The following is a 20424-nucleotide window of genomic DNA, read 5'->3' on the forward strand; positions in this document are numbered from 1 at the left end:
GACTATTAACTAGAAGACACTGAGTATTTATACTATTCCTTTCACTGCACATCTCTGACTGACAGAAGCACAAATACTCTAACACAGCATCTCCCAAATGCCTGTAAATGTTTGGCCACATCTGCATTCTTCACAGTGATTCTTCTTATTTGCTTACATATCTATCTTAGTCTTCTCCTAATCTACAGACACACAAGTCTACTAAATTTTCTTCTTAATTGTCTAAGTACCACCTAAAATTATCTCACATACCATACTAGGGTTCTTACTTTGAGAAGGAAGGCCCATGGTCCAAGTAGGCTCAAGGATTTACCTATAAATCTCAGCATCTTGTCCAACAGAAATCTAAGCCAGCTACTGCTGCTAAGCCCAAATCGTTCTGATTTCTCAAGCCTCTTCTTCTTAAAACAATTGGTGCTATAAGGATGCTTACTTCCAAAACATGCTCAGAGCTGAACTGTGAGCTTTCTCCAACCTAGGTTGAATAACTGGCTACCTTGTTCATGAGAACAGTGCTGACCAAAATCAAACACGTGTGATACTTCAAGTCAGGTATCAGTCAACTTATGGGACAGTGCCCACAGGTGCTGGGCAGTCATTCTCTGGACAGACTTACGCTCACAGCTTCTGCTTTATATTCGTCATCACTGTCTGGGGCAGAGAGCTGCAGCAGAATGGGACACACTTTGTTTTCAATATCATGCTGGAAAATTAGATCTTGTTCCAGAAGAATCAAGAGCACTTCCTGACTTGATTTTCTCACCTACAAGGGAAAAAAAAAGGCAAACGGTGAAGCACAAGTGAGCAGAAGTGCCCTCAGGATATAGACCAACCCCACTGAGCAGGTGTGGCTGAGCCAGCCCCTACCAACCCCCACCCCCATCCCCTAAACATCCTGAAGACCACTAGGTCTTCCTGCCTTCTGCTGCCCCTCCTGCCTGAGGTCTTTGAATAGGCCACTCCCTCTACCTGACCGGCTACCATTCCTCTGCTCCAGCCCAAAGCCCCTCTGCTCCTGGTCCCTGTTGGAACAGGTCCCCAGACAACACTTGACTAGTGCCCTGGAATTTTTCCTCCACAGCTCTTGTTCCAGATTTCTGCATTTACATACATACAAACATATAGAGGATTTTTTTCTGTACGATTTCATAATTGCCACCTGTCTCTCCTGCTGCAGAGAGTGAATTCAGAAGGCAGGTACCACATCTGATTTATCCTTTGTCTTCCAGTGCACCCTCAGGACCTGGCAGCCTGTGGCACAAAATTTTGCTTTCTGTAAGGATCTGCTGAATCAATGGATGACTTCGCACCTTTTCTCCTGCTGGAAAACTCTGCAGCATCCTCCTGAGACTCTGTAAACCCTGGCATGCCACACCTGAGATGGGAATTATGTCTGGTACAACAGAACGCACAGGGAAGGGGCCCAAGAAAGAGCCACTGACAAAGCTATGTGAAGTTGGCAGCAGAGATTCCAGTGATGTGGCCACAAGCTCAAGAAGCTGGCAACCGCCAGAGACTGGAAGCAGAAGGAAAGATTCTCCCCTAGAGCACCCAGAAGGAACCCATTCTGACAACCCCCTGATGCTGCACTTCCCATCTGTGGAACTGGGAGGAAAGAAACATCTACTGTCTTAAGCTGCACAGTTTGTGGTGCGTTGTTACAGCAGCTCCAGGAAATGAATCCACTGAGCAAGGGTAGGAGGGGAGAAGGCCTTACAGGGCCGGAGAACAAACAGCACGTTCTGAGGTGCAAGGTGATGAACTCTGGGGCAAAATACTCTGAAGAAGTAGGACAAGTTCCAGATGGCAGGATGAAGGGCAAGCTGAGATCAGGCCAGGAAAAGTGTGCCAGATCCCACTAGGACCTCTGGTGACCACTCCAGGTGCAATGGGAGCCCCCAAGAGTTTAACAGCAGAGAAGCAACACAATCACACTTGGCTTCAGTGAGGGTGACATTCTGGAAACCTAAAGTGGTTCTGACGAGAGAACAGGTGAGGGGCTCCTGGGCCACCACAGGCTTTCATGAGGCATGATGTCAGGGCAGGGGACAGAAAGAAGAGGGCAGGTGTGAGAGACAGTGCTAAAGAGAGCTAAGAATGACTACCCAGGATAATCACAGAAGCCAGAGCAAGATAGAGGATAGAGAGACTAGGGCTGGACGCTAGAGTCTCTAAACTCTATGGGATTCACTGGACATCTAGACAGAGCCATCCAGTGGACTGTGGCAATGGAGGGCAGTGATTCACAGACTCCAGAGACCTGGGTGAGAGACAGCAATCTAGTGTTCAGTTGTGTGTAGAGTCTCCCTAGGGCCACAGTAGCAGACGAGACCATGGCGGGAACCCTGATACCATAAGGAAAGGGAGATCAAAGACAATATCCTAGAGAAGAAACAGCAACTCTTAGGGGCAGGAGAGGATCGGGCTAATGATGGAGACTGGGGAAGACACAGACAAGAAGTGCAGGCAGAGGCAGGGAAGAGGCCTGGAGCTCAAGAGCTAACACGGCAGTGGGTACAGGCTACAGCTGTGGGGTCTGAATGCTGAGCCCCCATCTGGATCCTCCAAGTGACTAGATGAGTCATCTTGGCCAAGTGACTTGGCCTCTCCCAGCCTCAGTTTCCTATCCATAAAACTGGATAATCATAGTACCTATCTCATAAGCTTGTTGTGGGGATGAAAGGAGTGACAGGCTTCTGATGGTGTCTAGGACATGGCATGTACTGAATGAATACTGGCTGGTACTGTTAGTACAACCATGATTATTGGAAGCCAAAGGAGAGAAATATTTACAGGATCCAAAACTGCATCCTTTCTGACGCTCACTGCATCTACAGCACACACACACACACACACACACACACACACACACACACACACGAAACCTGAACGAAATTTAAGTATTCAACAAAATTAAAAATATGACGATTATGAGGAAAGAGTGTTTTACCGCGTCTGTGACGGCGGGCTTTCTGAGGGCAGAAAATCTGTCCTGCTCAGCTCCCCATCCCCAGGCATGAAGCACTGTGCTTGGCTCATAATGGGCACTAAGAAACTGTCCGAATAAATGAATGAATGGGGAAACTATATCACATTATGATTAGACCTATGTGGAAAAGAATGTTAGCACCTAGAGAGGAAAATGCAAAAATCATCAAAATACCAAATGTTAGGACAGCAGAAACAAGAGGACTTTTTTCCTTATCTGAAAACTCCACTTGATGCTGTCACACTGCTTACCAGTTCAAAATGAGGATTTGCTCTTTTTAAAATGCTTGGATCAAGGCAGAAATACAACCCAAAATTTTAGAATCTCTTGAAAATAATGATAATGAAAACATGGTATATCATTAAAAATCAAATAAATTTACCCTTAGTGGAAAACCATCCCCAAATACACTAGCACAAATAGAAATGATGCAAGTCTATTCACTGCAGCAATTTCAAAGTGGCAAAAGACTGGAAATAGCCCAAATGTCCATCAATAAGTTCTGCTCTGTTCCCCTAGTGGGGTACTACACTGCAAAGAAAGGAGTGAAGATGCCACAGATGCTGGGGCCTGCTCTCGGGGTGCTCACAGAGCACACAGCATGGGGCAGCAGGAAGAGGGAGCCCCCCACACCCGAGAAAGGGGCACAGGTCTGCAGAACACAAGAACATCATCTCAGTTGTTCACATGTATGTGCATGCGCGTGTGCGTGTGTGTGTGTGTGTTTTCAGAATCAAAACCAACCAAAAAGTAAAAGAAATAGTTACCTACAGGGGAGGGGAGAAGAAGTGGGGGCCAGGGACAGAAGTCAGACTTCTCTGAACGTGCTTTGTTTTACAGTTTTGACTTTGGAATCAAGTAAACATTTTAAATAATTATAAATCAAAATGTACAAGCTAAAACAATTCCTAAAAATAAAAAAACAAATGAGAATAACTATATATCAAGTTGGTTGCTTAACCACAAAGAGAAGGATTAATGCAAGTGACTTTAAAACACAGTAACATGAACATGACTGGGTACCTCTAGCAGGACGAGGCCTAAAAACAAAAGGAATTACAAAGAAACGTTAAGCTATATTCAGTAATCCCATCATATTGTTAGTAATACTGGGACTTTTATTTTGGATACACAGACATACACATGTATGCTAACGTCATCAAGAAGTAGGATTTATATCACGCAAGTGAAAAAAGACACAAATAAAATCGAAGTAAAAGCGCTATAATGCTAAGTTTGAGTTGGAAATATCAAGATAAACTCGAAGAATTTTTATCTTTAAAAAAATCGTTCTGTCACTAGAAGCAACAAGTGCCCCCAGTACCCACATTCCATTTTCTTATTATTTGCCTCCTAAAGGAACCTGGGCTCTTGGAGAAATGGTTGATCCCAGGTCAAGGTGCACTACCACCGTCTACTGGGTCATGCTGATAAAGATTCTGGAGCCAACTTGAAGGGCTGCAACTCAAAGATGGAACAACTTGATCATCCAAAAGAATAAGTACTGGATAGCATTAGGAGAAATACCTAGTGTAAATGACGAGTTGATGGGTGCAGCAAACCAACATGGCACATGTATACATATGTAACAAACCTGCACATTGTGCATATGTACCCTGCAACTTAAAGTATAATAATAAAAAAAAAAGAATAAGTACTATAACAGTTTGAAAATAACTACTATGTTAAAATGCAAGAGTTCCTAACAATACTTCAGACAAGATGGGGCACGTTCAGGGTGGTATGGCCGTAGACATCCTAACAATACTTCAAAAAAAATTTTTAAACCTAACCGGTAACCTTTGTAGATTATCAAAACGCCAACGATGATTCTGGAAACTGGTAAATACACAGATAAAATAAAGCATTTATTCTGTCTTTCCTATTCAAACAGGTTTTCAGGTCTATCAAATAGTTGACAGAGGAAGTCTTTACAGAAGAACTCTAGCTATTAAACTAAAAAGAAGTGTTGGAATTAGTGTGTCAGAATTTACAACCTCTAATGAGATACTGGATCAGGGCAACCATCACCAATGGTTTGCCCATATGATGATGGGGAACTTTGTAGAAGTTTGGCCACCTTTATAGAAAAGGTGGCCAAATTCAGCATTAGGAAAAGATAACCATCCAGAGCTTTTCTGCCCTTGATTTGATACAGCAGGAAAACATAAACCATCTACAAAGTATTCTCACTAAAATAAAAAATCTGAGTCTGGCTGAGCTTCCAACTTAGCTACTAGTTTAAAAGAAATGCCGGGAGTGGAGCAACATCTCAACACTACAGAGATGCAATAAACCATATCCCAAATGTGGGAAATTCTATAAAACTAATGACCTGGCTTCCTCAACAAATAAATAGCAAGGGAAAAAAGTGGGGAGGGGCAACATCATAAATTTGAAAAGATCTAAGAGACCTATATCACTTAGATTCAACGTGTGGACTTTGTTTGTATTCTGGTTTGAACAGCCTCTGCGCAAAAACACACACTTATGAGAAAACTGGGAAATTTGACCAATGACTAGGTATTAGATGACGTTAGATAACTACTGATAATTTTTATATTTGCATTAATGATATTATCATTATGTTTTTTTAAAAAGAGTCTATTTCTTAGAGACTAATACTAAAAAGTATTTACAGCTGAAATGAGATGGTGTCTGTGAATTCTTTTGTCTGGATTGGATTTTATCTGGGTAAGATAAAGGAAAAAAGATTAATCAAAATTTTTTTGTTTTTATTTTTTTTGAGACGGAGTCTCACTGTGTCGCCCAGGCTGGAGTGCAGTGGCACGATCTCAGCTCACTGCAATTTCCGCCTCCCAGGTTCAAGCAATTCTGCTGCCTCAGCCTCCCAAGTAGCTGGGACCAAGTAGCATGCACCACCTTGCCTGGCTAATTTTTGTATTTCCAGTAGAGATGGGGTTTCACCAAGTTGGCCAAGCTGCTCTTAAACTCCTGACCTCAGGTAATCCACCTGCTTCAGCCTCCCAAAGTGCTGGGATTACAGGCGCGAGCCACCACGCCCGGTCAGGTCAAATGTTAACAACAGTTGATGCTAGGTGTAGGGCATGTGGGCGTTCATTTTCATTTTCTCTCTACTGTTACATGTGTTCGAAAATTTCCATAGGTTAAAGAAAAAAAAGAAATATTTCACGATAAGAATGAGTGCTGTCTATCTTCCCACATGACTAGAGGAACTGGACACCAATAGACCTTTTGTTCTCAAATCACTTAACTCTAAGAAGTTGTTTTTTGAAGTATGAATATCACCTAAAACAAGACTAAAGAGAATTTGCTAAAGAGACCTTAAGGTTATAATTTTTCAAACCTGATTGTTTGGATCTGTGAGGTACCTCACTACAATAGGTATGAGATATTCAGAGAGCACCACTGGAAAATCTGATCTGTTTTCTTGTAAAAAAATGGCAATAGGAGGAATCTGTTCCATCAGCTCAGTCCGCACTGTGGGCTCTGCAGCAATAAAAAATTTAAAAAAAATTATATTAAGAATAAGCCAGGCATCTTATATAGTATATACTGATAGTTTCTAGCTTTTCTTACTAAAATACTTCATCAAGGAAATTAGACAAATGCAGTTTAAAAATCATTTCCCGTTTAGAGTATTTATGCTACAGACAGGCTTAAAAAGCTAATGAGCTATATAGCAATATAAAAACATAAAAACAAGAGAGAATGACAACTCTATTATAACAAGCCATATATAAATTGAGGAAGGAGCAAGAAGTCTGCATGCTGGGCCAGCATCCAAAAGCCATTACAACTAATGGCTTATATGCCAGACCTATGGGTTGTGCTTATTTAAATTCTAGCCAGAATGTATACATTATAAATAATTCTTTCATAAATGCACTAAGCCACAATCCACGCATCCCAATTATTTCTAAGGCAAAGCATTAAACAAAAGAGAGGCTCTAGCTCCAATATACCACATTAAATTTAACACAAATGTATAATTGCTACAGCACTGTAAATGGTGACTCATTTACAAAGAGAATCCATTTAAAGACTCAAAACATCCACTTGGGCCTTTTTAAAGGCATTGTGTTATATTCATATGAATATTTTAAACTAATATGGGAGCTATACGGAAGGCTTATTTTTCTATTTTCAGTTAAAATGATTAAATTCTAAAGCCTGAGAGTCCTGAAACTTTCTGAAACTTCTCATCATTCATTCTGAATGCAGGAAGGAGGGGGCTGTGGCACAGCTGTCAGTACCGGCCAGCCCCACCACTCACTCATCTAACTCATCCTTACTGGGCGGCGGGGAAGACACCATCGTCGTGGCAGTCATACAGCAGCGTGCTTTTCTTCCACAATACCAACCATGGAGAGGTAGAATGACAAAGAAAAATCAAGATTCGCCTTGAGGGAATAATGACTGGGATTTTTGAACCCAAGAGGCTTCTTTTGATTTGGCATTTCTTAGCAACCAGTAGTCTGGCAAAACTCAAGAAACACCAAAGGCCTGACTGCCAAGGCAAATAGCATTCATAGCCATTAATCATTTTAATTTTCTAAATATAAGAAAATTTCAGTCAAAATTCAAATAAGATATATATTCTTCAAGAAAAAATCCATTCATGGTTACAAATTGCTTAAAGGTTATTGACTAACAAACAGGTTTTTTAAAAATTAGCTATTATTGGTTACACATAATTTCTTAGAAATTTATAAGGAAAAAATTAAATTACACAATACTTATACAAACCTGCATCTTCTGACAATCTGACTACAATCTCCATTACCGTTAGGAAGTCTTCTTCATTGTTACTGAAGTCCCGGAAGATATCAAGCAGCCCTCTGGCAATAATCTGCCTATGGAGACAAAAACAATGCATATGGTCATTTGGGCCACACTGACTAAAGGACCACAAGGTTCCAGGCAATGTGCTAAGAGCAGGTAAATGCACCTTGGCACAAGACAAAGTGAGCAACCTGTGTTCAGAAGGAGGACGGAGGCTACCCGGGAATGCCCAGCGATGGCCATTCCAATGTGGTCCACAGTCCTACAGGAAAGGAGGCCTGCATCTTCTAGTCAGGTAGTCATCAGAGTTTGAAAATGTCCACTTAAGAATAAGGGAAAACCTTTTTCTTGTGTTCTGACTGGCTCCTCAGGCTTGGAATAAAAGCTCAAGACAGTTGAAGGGAACTAAGGGACCAATAAATATAGAAAAGAAAGGCCCGAAGAGGCATCTGATGGCCTCTTAATGACTGAATGAGGAAGTGCCGACTAGAAATTCTGCAGAAATTCTCTTGGAAAGCCTTGAGATAATTTTTTAAATTCAGATATTTCTCCACATTTATTATTTTTACTCTCCTATCTCCCTGTGCTGATTAACCATAAAATCTGTAAAATGAGAAAGATCTACAGATGTTTATTTTGAGGGGAGTAAGGAAAGGAGGAGGTGGGGAGACTGCATCCCTCTATAGGCAGAACTGGTCAAGAGAACCAAGATAGAGTCAGAAGTGGCAGCTACCAAAAGGAAAGAGAAATCACTGCAGTCCACTGGCCTGAGCAATGTACAGGAGAACAGTTAAATCAGCCCGAGACTGAGGAACAGGCCAAGACTCAACTCAGAAAAGTCCCACCACAAGATGGCAAGCAACAGACAAATGACGTGCACTATGGCATTCTACACAGAGGAAGCTCTAGCCATGGGGGGAGATAATGTGATTGTCATTGCAGGACCAAGTGACGATGTCCCATCATAAGAATGATCTGAGCTAGAGCTACAGAAGGCCTACTGAGGAGAAACGTCAAGATCTCTGCAACAGCTAATTCCATCAGTATACTGATCAGTGGAGCAGGCCAGGGGCGGGGGTACCCTAAGGTGCGGGGCCTTCCCCAAAGAGTGGACCCACAAGCCCAGGAGGCCATTGTGAACTGTGGACCATCCAAAGACAGGAAATTAAAAATGAATAAAGACTCTCTTAGACATTCAAAAAATCTATCACCAGCAGATCTGAACTATAAGAAATGATAAAGAAAATCCGATGGAAATGTGAATCTGCAGAAAGGAATAAAGAACACCAGAAGTGATAACTACATGTATAGATATATAAATTTTTGTTATTATTTAAATCTCTTTAAGAAATAATTGACTAAGTTAAAAATAACACTTTATTATTATTGTGGATTTATAACATGTATATAATAAAATGCATGACGAAAACAACATAAAGACCAAGAAGCCGGGCGCGGTGGCTCACGCCTGTAATCCCAGCACTTTGGGAGGCCGAGGCGGGCGGATCACAAGGTCAGGAGATCGAGACCATCCTGGCTAACACGGTGAAACCCCGTCTCTACTAAAAATACAAAAAAATTAGCCGGGCGCGATGGCGGGCGCCTGTAGTCCCAGCTACTCAGGAGGCTGAGGCAGGAGAATGGCGGGATCCCGGGAGGCGGAGCTTGCAGTGAGCGGAGATCGCGCCATTGCACTCCAGCCTGGGGGACAGAGCGAGACTCCGTCTCAAAAAAAAAAAAAAAAAGACCAAGAAAGGGGAAACGAAGGCATACTATGATAAGGTTCCTTACACTATACATGAAGTGGTAAAATACCACCGGAAGGGCCGGCGCGGTGGCTCATGCCTGTAATCCCAGCACTTTGGGAGGCTGAGGCGGGTGGATCACGAGGTCAGGAGATCGAGACCATCCTAGCTAACATGGTGAAACCCCGTCTCTAAGTAAAAATGCAAAAAAATTAGCCGGGCGTGGTGGCGGGCGCTTGTAGTCCCAGCTACTCAGGAAGCTGAGGCAGGAGAATGGCATGCACCTGGGAGGCGGAGCTTGCAGTGAGCCGAGATTGCACCACTGCACTTCAGCCTGGGCAACAGAGCGAGACTCCATCTCAAAAAAAAAAAAAAAGAAAAAACCACTGGAAAGTAGGCCATGATAATGATAAGTTAAATATACATACTATAAATGCTAAGGCAACCACTAAAATAAAAAAAGTGAATTATAACTAATGAACTATTTAAAAAACAAACTAAAATCATAAAGAAGTTCAATTAACTCAAGAGAAAGCAGATAAAGAACAAAAAGGGAACAAAATAGATGTGGCAAATAGAAAACAGCAAGATGATAAACTTAACTGCATCAGTAATTACATTAAATGTAAATGGTCTAAACATTCCAATTAGAACAAGATTAAAAGAATGGATTAAAAAAAAAAACAAGACCCAACTACATATTACTTATAAGAAACACATGTTAAATATACAGATGCAAATAAATAATTAAAAAAGAATATATTATGCTAACAATAGACCAAAGAAAGCTGGAGTAGCTATATTAATATCAGACAAAACAGATTTTGGAGCAAAGAATATCACCAAGGAAAAACAGGTCATTTCATAATGATAAAGGGGCAAACTCATGAAGAAGACATAATTATCTCAAATGTTTATATGCCTAATAACAGAGTTTCAAAATACATGCAGCAAAAAGCAATACAACTGCAAGGAGAAATAGAAAAAAGTCAATGTCAAAGTCCAGAAACAAACCCACACATATATCTAGTGATTTTTTTTAAAAAAAAGGTGAACAGGAAAAGTCAACAAAAAGTGGTGCTAGGATAAATAGTCATATAGGGGGAAAAAAGAACATTGACTCTTATTTCACAGCATAAACCAAAATTAATTCAAAATGGACCCACAGATCTAATGTAAGAACTAAAACATAAAATTTCTTGAAGAGAAAAGAAAATCTTTGTGATCTTAGGTTAGACAAAGATTTCTGAGGAGCAAAGTATACAAACCATAAAAGAAAAAAATTGATAAATTTGACTTCATCAGAATTTAAAACTTTGCTCCCTAAACCACACCATTGGGAAAATAAAAATGATGAGCCACAGACTGGGGAAAATAACTGACCAAAACTGGAATCCAGAATATATAAATAATCCTTGTACTCTTTTTACGAGATGGAGTCTCACTCCGTCACCCAGGCTGGAAGGGCAGTGGCGTGATCTTGGCTCACTGCAAGCTCCGCCTCCCAAGTTCACACCATTCTCCTGCCTCAGCCTCCCGAGTAGCTGGGACTACAGGCACCCACCACCACACCGGGCTAACTTTTTGTATTTTTAGTAGAGATGGGGTTTCACCGTGTCAGCCAGGATGGTCTCGATCTCCTGACCTCGTGATCTGCCCGCCCCGGCCTCCCAAAGTGCTGGGATTACAAGCCTGAGCCACCATGCCCGGCAATCCTTGTACTCTTATAACTCAGTTATAAGCAGACAAACAGCCCAATTAAAAGAACATGTGTTCATAAATGAGCTCAGCACATTAATACTAATAACCAAAAGATGGAAACAACCTAAGTATCTGTCAACTGATGAGTGAATAATCAAAATACTATGTATCCATTCAATGGAACATTATTAAAGGAACGAGGATACTGATGTGGCTTTTTTTTTTTTTTTTTTGAAACCCAGGGTCTCACTCTTGTCACCCAGGCTAGAATGCAGTGGCATGATCATAGCTCGCTGTAGCCTTGAACTCCTGGGCTCAAGTGAAACATGGATGAATACTGAAAACAGCATGCTAAGTGAACCAAGTCAGTAACAAAAGACGACACACTGTATGATTACATTTCTATAAAATGCCTGGAATAGGCAAATCAATAAAGACACAAAGTAGATGAGTGGTTGCCTAGGGCTGGGAGATTGGAGAGGAATGGGTAGTGGTTGCTAATGGGAACCACGTTTCTTACTGAGGTGACAAAAATGTTTTAAAATTCATTGTGGCAATGTTGCACAACTCTGTGAATATACTACAAATCATCAACTTGTACGCTTTAAAGTGGTGAAACGGATGACACGTAAACTAAATCTCAATAAAGTTGTTTTATTCTTTTAAAAAGCAAAAGATTTTAACAACTTCACAAAACAAAATGTACAGACAGCCAAGAAATACAAGAAAAAATTCTCAACATCACAAGTCTTCAGAAAACTACAAGTCAGCCAGGCACAGAGGCTAACACCTGTGATCCCAGCACTTTGGGAGGCCAAGGCAGGCAGATTGCTTGAATCCATGAGTTCGAGACCAGCCTAGGCAACATGGTGAAATCCCATCTCTACAAAAAATACAAACCTTAGCCAGGCATAGTAGCACGCACCTGTAGTCCCAGATACTCAGGAGGGTGAGGTGGGAGGATCACTTGAACCCAGAAGACAGAAGTTGCAGGGAGCTGAGATCGCACCACTGCATTCCAGCCTGGGTGACAGAGCGAGACCCTGTCACAAAAACAAAACAAAACAAAACAGGCCAGGCGTGGTGGCTCACGCCTATAATCCCAGCACTTTGGGAGGTCGAGGCAGGCAGATCACGAGGTCAGGAGATGGAGAGTGTACTGGCTAACATGGTGAAACTCCGTCTCTACTAAAAATACAAAAAATTAGCCCGGCGTGGTGGCGGGCGCTTGTAGTCCCAGCTACTTGGGAGGCTGAGGCAGGAGAATGGCGGGAATCCAGGAGGCAGAGCTTGCAGTGAGCCAAGATTCCGCCACTGCACTCCAGCCTGGGCGACAGAGTGAGACTCCATCTCAAAAACAAAACAAAACAAAAAACAAAACAAAACGAAAAGGCCGGGCGCGGTGGCTCAAGCCTGTAATCCCAGCACTTTGGGAGGCCGAGACGGGCGGATCACGAGGTCAGGAGATCGAGACCATCCTGGCTAACATGGTGAAACGCCGTCTCTACTAAAACATACAAAAAACTAGCCGGGCGAGGTGGCGGGCGCCTGTAGTCCCAGCTACGCGGGAGGCTGAGCCAGGAGAATGGCGTGAACCTGGGAGGCGGAGCTTGCAGTAAGCTGAGATCCGACCACTGCACTCTAGCCTGGGTGACAAAGCAAGACTCCGTCTCAAAAAAAAAAAAAAAAAAAACGAAAAACCTGTCAAGATCCTGAAAGACAAGGATAGAACAAGAAACCGTCACAGATGGAGGAGCCTCAGGAGATATGGCAACTATATGCCAATGTTACTTTCTTAGTTTTGATCAATGTAACATGCTTATTTAAGCCGTAAACATGAGAGCAGTTTCCTGACCTCAGCATTACTGATACTTTGGAATAGGTCAGTCTTTGTTGGTGGGGGGAGGGGCTGTCTGGTGCACTGCAGGATGTTTAGTAGCATCCCTGGCTTCTACCCACCAGTAGCACCCTCTGTGCCCCAAGATGTGACAACCAAAAATATATCTAGACATTGTATAAGATCCTTTGGGGGCAGAATTACCCATAATTGAAAACCACTGCATTAGAAGTTGGGCAAAGTGTATAAGGGAACCCTCAGTACTGTCTCTGCAACACTCCTATAAACCTAAAATTATTTCAAAATCAAAAGCTTAAAGACAAAACAAAACACAAGGCCAAAAATGCAGAAGCTACAATGAGGTAACACTACAACTACTAGAAGAACTAAAATTATAATGACAATACCAAGTGCTGGCAAAACATGAAATAGGAATCCACAGACGTTGGTAGAAATGCAAAATTGTACAGGTAATTTGGAAAACAGTGTGGCAATTCCTCCAAAAGCTAAACATACCAGTCAACCCAACAATTTCACTCTTAGGCATGTACCCATATGAAATGAAAACCTATGTCCACACAAAGTTGAATGCAAATATTCATATAAGCATTATTTATAACAGTCACGAAATGGAAAACTCCAGTGTTCCCAGAACTGGTGAATGCGATACAAAACAGAGTATCTGTACATACTCAGCAGCAATAAAAAGGAATGAACTATTGATAACAACAGGGATGAATTTCTAATGCATTTTGCTAAGGAAGAGAAGCCAGACATGTAAGAGTGCATCCCATATGACTGAATTTATATGAAATTCTAGAAAAGGCAAAATATTTTGAAAACATCAGAAACAGGGTCAGTGGTTGCCTGGGCCTATGGTGGTCAGGGAGGGAGGGACTGCCAGACAGCCAAGGGGCAAATAAGGGTACTTGTCAGGTGACAAACTTTTGAACTCCATTGTGACAATGGCTGGATTACTGTATACATTTACCACATTCATCCAAGTGAACTATTAAAGTGGGTGAAGTTTATTGCATGTAAAATATGCCTCAATAAAAGCTCTTTAAACAAAGACACTGATGAGGGAAAAAGTGAGGGCCCTCAGCAGTGGCCTGGGGTGATCTGGAGGCCTCCCGTACAAGTAGAGGAACTGCAGCTCCTGAATCTTTCTCTGATCCAGTAGAAAGGGGCCCCTGAGTGCTTCTGTCCACTCCTCTGAGCAACAGACCACCCAGGAACAATGAAAGTCATTTCTGGCCAAGCATGCATCAGAAGAATTCACTGAAGCTGAAAACCCACCCTGACTTGCAGGGAAAAAAGGATAGAAATACGGAATTCAAAGGGGCAGTCCTTTGGCCCCGTATACTATAGGAAGAAATCCATCAACTCAAGCCTGTACCCAGGGAGATTTATACCACCCTTGGGATGAAAGATCAAGATCTGGCAGTCAAGAGGTTTGGGAAAGTCAAAATAGGCACTGCAGAGAAAGTCACTAATTACATTTCACTAGACCACATTCATTCAGCTTCCCTTGGGAAATCAAGCAACTAAGATCCCCAATCTGCTTCTAGGGTCACAGAACAGAGAGGCAAATCTACATCCAACCTTAAGTGGTCACAAGGGATCTGCCCTCTTAAAGAAAGCGACGAAATGGGTAAGAGAGGACCCCTGAAGCAGAGACAACTCCACAACCAAACAGGAGAGAGGTAAAGACTCAAACAAATTGGGGCTTTGGAACCACCATTTTGGAAAACCTGGCCGCTCTGCAACGACCTGGAGAGCCCACAGTGGATGAGCAGAGTCCTGAAGCCTCGGCCTCAATACTTCTCACTTGTTTGTTAGCTTTGTTAATAAGATGAAAGAAGAAAGTGGCCCTCTGGAGAGAGAAACTCTGCCTGACTCAGAAGAGTGCAGGGGGACTCAGCGACATGACATGTAGCAAGCACAAAGCTGGGTAGTGGCACACCGTAAGCCCTCTACAGTGCCAGTCACTAGATTACAAGACAAGGAGCTGCCAACAACAAATGAATAGAGAGAAATTAAATAAATTATGATTTATCTATACCCTGGCATGCCATGCAACTATTTGTATGGTCTTAGTACCTCTAGATATGTAGTAAGTTAGAAAGATATCCATGATACATTAAATGGAAAAAGGTGAAAATTTTTGCATATGGTAGGAGCCCATTTCTTTTTTTTCTTTTTTTTTTTTTTTTTTGAGACGGAGTCTCCCTCTGTCCCCAGGCTGGAGTGCAGTGGTGCGATCTCCGCTTACTACAACCTCTGCCTCTTGGGTTCCTGCCTCAGCCTCCTGAGTAGTTGGGACTACAGGCACATGCCACTACGCTCAACTAATTTTTGTATTTTTAGTAGAGACTGGGTTTCACTATGTTGGCCAGGATGGTCTCGATCTCTGAACCTCGTGATCTGCCTGCCTCGGCCTCCCAAAGTGCTGGGAGTACAAGCATGAGCCACCATGCCCAGTCAAGCCCATTTCTTAATACAAGTTACGTTTAGGTATACATGTGCAATACATGTACACATAAACACATTCATATGTACATACACTTATTGAGGAAACAATCTAGAAGGGTACTCACCAAACTTCACAGCTCTTCCCAAGGTTGTAGTCGGGGAGGGAGGGAAACTCTATTTAAATTCCTGAAGTTGTTAAATTTTTCAATGGGCATATATTATGTTTGTGAAATTTTTTTTAAATATAAAGAGGATGGCTGGGGAGGCCAAGGCAGGCAGATCACTTGAGGTCTAGAGTTCAAGACCAGCCTGACCAACAAGGCGAAACCCCATCTCTACTAAAAATACAAAAATCAGCCATGGTGACGTGTGCCTGTAATCCCAGCTACTCAGGAGGCTGAGGCAAGAGAATCACTTGAACCCGGGAAGCAGAGGTTGCAGTGAGCTGAGATTGTAACACTGCACTCCAGCCTGGGTGACAGAGCAAGACTCTACCGCAAAAACAAAAAAAAAGAGGATGGCTTAATTTTACGTGGCAGTTGTAACCAATGTTCCCTGGAAATCCAACCACGGAAGTAGCCCTCTGTGTCTTTGTTCATTCTTTCCCTCACTCCATCACTCAGTTATAATCATGTGTTAAGCCCAACCAACTTTAGACTCAATGCAAGAAGCCTGTGATACCAGAATAAGCAAGGTCCAGGCCCTGCTCTTAGGAGCTTTACAGTCTAGGCCTGGAAGTAAACAAGAAAATTATGAAGACCAGTAGGGACAGGACCCACAGAGAGTGCCCACAGGATACGACAAAAACACAGAAGAATACAGAGGGACTAGCCAGAGAGATGAGGAGTGTGAGGCTGAGAAGTTAGGCAGAGACCTGGGATGTCGGAAGGATGAGGCGAGGACTTTAAGATAAGCATGAACAGCATGGAAGATCTAGAGGAAACTCGGGACACACTGGGCAGCTATGGAATGCGGGAACTTCCTGTATTTCCCATTCGACTTTTCTATAAATCTAAAATGCCGCCAAAAATAAAACCTATTAAAGAAAGAATGGAAATGAAACGCTTTTTCAGACAAACAAAAGCTGAGATAATTCACTGACAACAGTCTTGTACAAAACAAAAATCGTTAATGGAAGTTCTTGAGGCAAAAGGATACCTGATGGCAATGAGCATTTTACAAAAAGAAACAAAAAACATCAAAAATGGTAAAAAAAAAAAAAAAAAAAAAAAAAAAAAAAGATGGTAAATATTTAAAAATATTTTTCTTATTTGTAATTGCTTTAAGATAGTTGCTATATAAAGCAAAGATATTAAAAAGTTATTCTGAAATTTATGAATTGTGTAGAAGTGTAGGAAAATAACAGCACAAAAGACAGAGGGGCAGAGGTGGAAGAACACCGTTGTGAGGCTTTTATGCAACATCTCCAAACTCTACAGCATGCAAAGTGGTATCATTTTGAACATATGTCATGATGAATAAAAGAAGTATACTGTAATCCCTACAAAAATCCATAAAGCCGGGCACAGTGGCTCACGCCTGTAATCCCAGCACTTTGGGTGGCCGAGGCGGGTGGATCACGAGGTCAGGAGATCAAGACCATCCTGGCCAAAATGGTGAAATCCTGTCTCTACTAAAAATACAAAAAACTAGCCGGGCGAGGTGGCAGGCGCCTGTAGTCCCAGCTACTCGGGAGGCTGAGGCAGGAGAATGGTGTGAACCCAGGAGGCGGAGCTTGCAGTGAGCTGAGATCGCACCACTGCACTCCAGCCTGGGCAACAGAGCAAGACTCTGTCTCAGAAAAAAAAAAGAGAAAAAATACAAAGTATGTTCTCTGACCACAAAATAATTAAACTAGGAATCAATAACAGAAAGATATCTGCAAAATCCTCAAATATCTGGAAATAAAACAACACACTTCTGAATAACTAAATGATCAAAGGAGAAATCATTAACATTAAAAATACTTGTGCTGAGAAATAACAAAAATGTTATATATCAAAACTTGAGGTAACATAGTACTTAAGAGGAAAGTGTACAATATAAAATGCAGATGTTACAAAAGAAAAGCCAAAAAAAAAAAAAACTGAACTAAATATTCTTGAAGAAAAGAACAGCAATTAAATCCAAAAGTGAAAAAAAAAAAAAGCCAAGGAAAAAATAATACAAATTAGAGCAGATATTACTGAACTATTATAGAAAACAAACATACAACAGAAACAAAGCCAAAACCTGAGTCTTTGAAATAACTAATGAAATTCATAACCTTCTGGTAAGAATTATCTAGGGGGAAAAAAGAAAGAGAGAAGGCACAAATAACAAATAACAGGATGGAAATGGGGACACAACAGATGTCGCAGACAATAAAAAAAAAATTGTCATTTTCCAACACAGAATGAAATAACAGATTTAAGCAATGATTATTTGTGAACCCTGAAATCATCAGAAGAAAGACTGGTGAGGAATTTTATAATGAAAGAATAAAACACCTGAGCCCACTGCTCAATATGAAATCTCTAAAAGTGTGACAACTAGACATTGTTTCCTGGTGTTTTGTAATAAGAACTTCACAAAACAACATATGAAGTATTGCTTTAAAAAAAATTGAAGCAGAATATAATAAATTCTCCAAATGTAATTTTCCGTTTACAGAAAAGACAGGGAAAATGATACCATGAAAATAATGACCACCAAATACAAAATGTGGAAAATTCTCTAAGCTAATGGCCACTTCAACAAATAAATGATACGGAGAAAGATGAGAGAGAACCATTCGAGATTCAAAAGCGTTTAAGACCAAAAGGAAAAAACCTGTAAACAAAAAGAGACTTAACAGACACATCTACCTGATGAAATGTGACTTTATTTGGATCATGATTCAAACAAATCAACCATAAAAAGGTATTTTTTAAGATAGGAAAACTGGACATAGAGTGGTAAACTAGAAAGCACTGTTGTTAATTTTGTTAAGTGTGATAATGATATTAGTTAGATTTGTTCTAAGTCCTTAATTGGATAAAATATGATGCCTCAAATTTCCTTTAAAATATACAACCAAAAAAAGCACAAAACCTCTGCAGAGAAAATGATCAGACTCTACTGGGAAACTAAAGAAAACCTAAATAAATGAAAAGATGTACCATGTTTATGGATTGGAAGTCTATACATTGTAAAACGGGCAATACTCTCCAAACTGACCTACAGATTCAAAGCAAACCCAATCAAAATCCTAATAGATGTTCTGCTTTGTTTCATTTTGTTAGAATCTGGTGAGCTGGATTTTAAATTTATATGAGAATACAAAGGAACAAGAATAACAAGTCATGCCAAAGAAGAAAAACAAGATGAGAAGACTTGCTCTATCAAATATCAAGACTCACTATAAATCTATAGTGGTGGTATTGGCTGAGGGGACCACTGGAAGAGAGGGGAGAGTCCAGACAAAGACTGTAAACAGAGGCTGGACTGTAACAGAGGTGGCACTCCAGCGCGGTGGGAAAAGAACATACTTTTGATAAATGACATTGTGACAGTTAGGAAAATGAAGCTGGAGCCATTTTTCATATGATAAAGAAAAATTAAGTTCAGGCAGATTGCAGAACTATAGTATATCTATTTCACAGAAAAAAATAAAGGCTTTAAAGCAATATAAAGAAATAGAGGAAAAAAAGCTTCCAAATGCACTATTAAGGATAATGCCAATAAATTTAACCACATTAAAGTCAATAGCTTGTGTGCCTGGTGCAGCGCTCACACCATCAAGGCCAGGACTTTGAAACCAGCCTAGGCAACATAGTGAGACCCTGTCTCTATGCAAAATAAAGTAGCTGGGCATGCTCCTGTCATGGAAGCTACTCAGGAGGCTGAAGCAGGAGGATCTCTTGAGTCCAGGAGTTTGAGACTCCAGCTATGATTACACCACTGCACTTTAGCTGGGTAACAGAACAAGACTTGTGACCTTGTTACCCAAAGTCTCAATCAATCGATCAATCAATCAATAAAAAGAAAAATGAATAGCTTCTGGTCACCAAAAGAACACCATAAAGAGAGTTTAAACACAAGCCACCAGTTGAAGATGTTTATCATACATAATTAATAAAGGTTTGAAATCTAAAATATACACAGAACTCCTACAAATCAATAATAAAAAGACAAACAATCCATCCTCTCCCTACCAATTCAACCAAAGATTTGAACAGGCACTTCACAAAAAAGAAATACAGATGTTCAAGGAACATGAAAAAGTGTTTAAACACATAGTAAGGAAAATAAAAATTTAAATCACAAAGTGATATCGTTATATACACTTCCAAACTACCAGATTGGCTAACATACAAAAATCTGACAATACCAGTTGGCAGATAAAATGAAGGGCAAAGGTAAGGCCGAGCATAGTGGCTCACACCTGTAATCCCAGCACTTTAGGAAGCCGAGGCAGGTGGATCACCTGAAGTCAGGAGTTTGAGACCAGCCTGGCCAATATGGTGAAACCCTGTCTCTACTAAAAATACAAAACTTAGCCAGGCATGGTAGTATACACCTGAAGTCCCAGCTACTTGAGAGGCCAAGGCGGGAGAATTGCTTGAACCCAGGAGGCAGAGGTTGCAGAGCCAAGATCACACCACTGCACTCCAGCCTGAGCAATGGAGCAAGACTCCGTCTCAAAAAAAAAAAAAAAAAAAAAAAAGTAGAGCAAAAGTAGGAGTATAAACTGATACAACCACTTTGGAAAACTGGCGTTATCTATTCAAGCAGAAGATAAGCATACACCATCACGTAGTATTTCTTTCCTGGGTACGTATCCTACAGAAATGCATACTTGTGTGTCCCCAGATACATCTACAAGACTGTAATAGTCAAAATGCTTTCAGTTCTTTAACAATAGTAGATGCAAAACTGTAATAGTCAAA

At 41.1% G+C, this 20424-nt stretch overlaps 1 protein-coding gene and 1 long non-coding RNA gene across 18 annotated transcripts in view; one reads left to right on the forward strand and one right to left on the reverse strand.

Annotated features, from left to right (window-relative positions):
- LOC699403 (serine/threonine-protein phosphatase 4 regulatory subunit 1) overlaps positions 1-20424 on the reverse strand; it is an 85346-nt gene that overhangs the window by 32216 nt on the left and 32706 nt on the right. For 14 of the 17 annotated variants that reach the window (XR_013400073.1, XR_013400071.1, XR_013400076.1 and 11 more), the window contains 3 exons: positions 7721-7827; positions 6318-6460; positions 617-763 (listed from right to left, as the gene is read on the reverse strand). Coding sequence is in view for 10 of the 17 variants with exons in the window: in XM_015148717.3 (XP_015004203.3) it covers positions 617-763; positions 6318-6460; positions 7721-7827 (397 nt within the window). In the remaining 7 variants the exon portion in view is untranslated. The remainder of the gene's footprint in view (positions 1-616; positions 764-6317; positions 6461-7720; positions 7828-20424) is intronic. The other 3 variants (XM_028828529.2, XM_077952035.1, XM_077952033.1) reach the window with 2 other exon arrangements.
- Positions 11418-20204, forward strand: LOC144332200 (uncharacterized). Its single transcript, XR_013400077.1, has 3 exons — positions 11418-11456; positions 12243-12497; positions 17256-20204. It is a non-coding gene; the product is annotated as an uncharacterized LOC144332200 (long non-coding RNA).

Source organism: Macaca mulatta, chromosome 10 (genome assembly GCF_049350105.2).
Source record: "Macaca mulatta isolate MMU2019108-1 chromosome 10, T2T-MMU8v2.0, whole genome shotgun sequence".
Lineage (NCBI taxonomy): Eukaryota > Metazoa > Chordata > Mammalia > Primates > Cercopithecidae > Macaca > Macaca mulatta.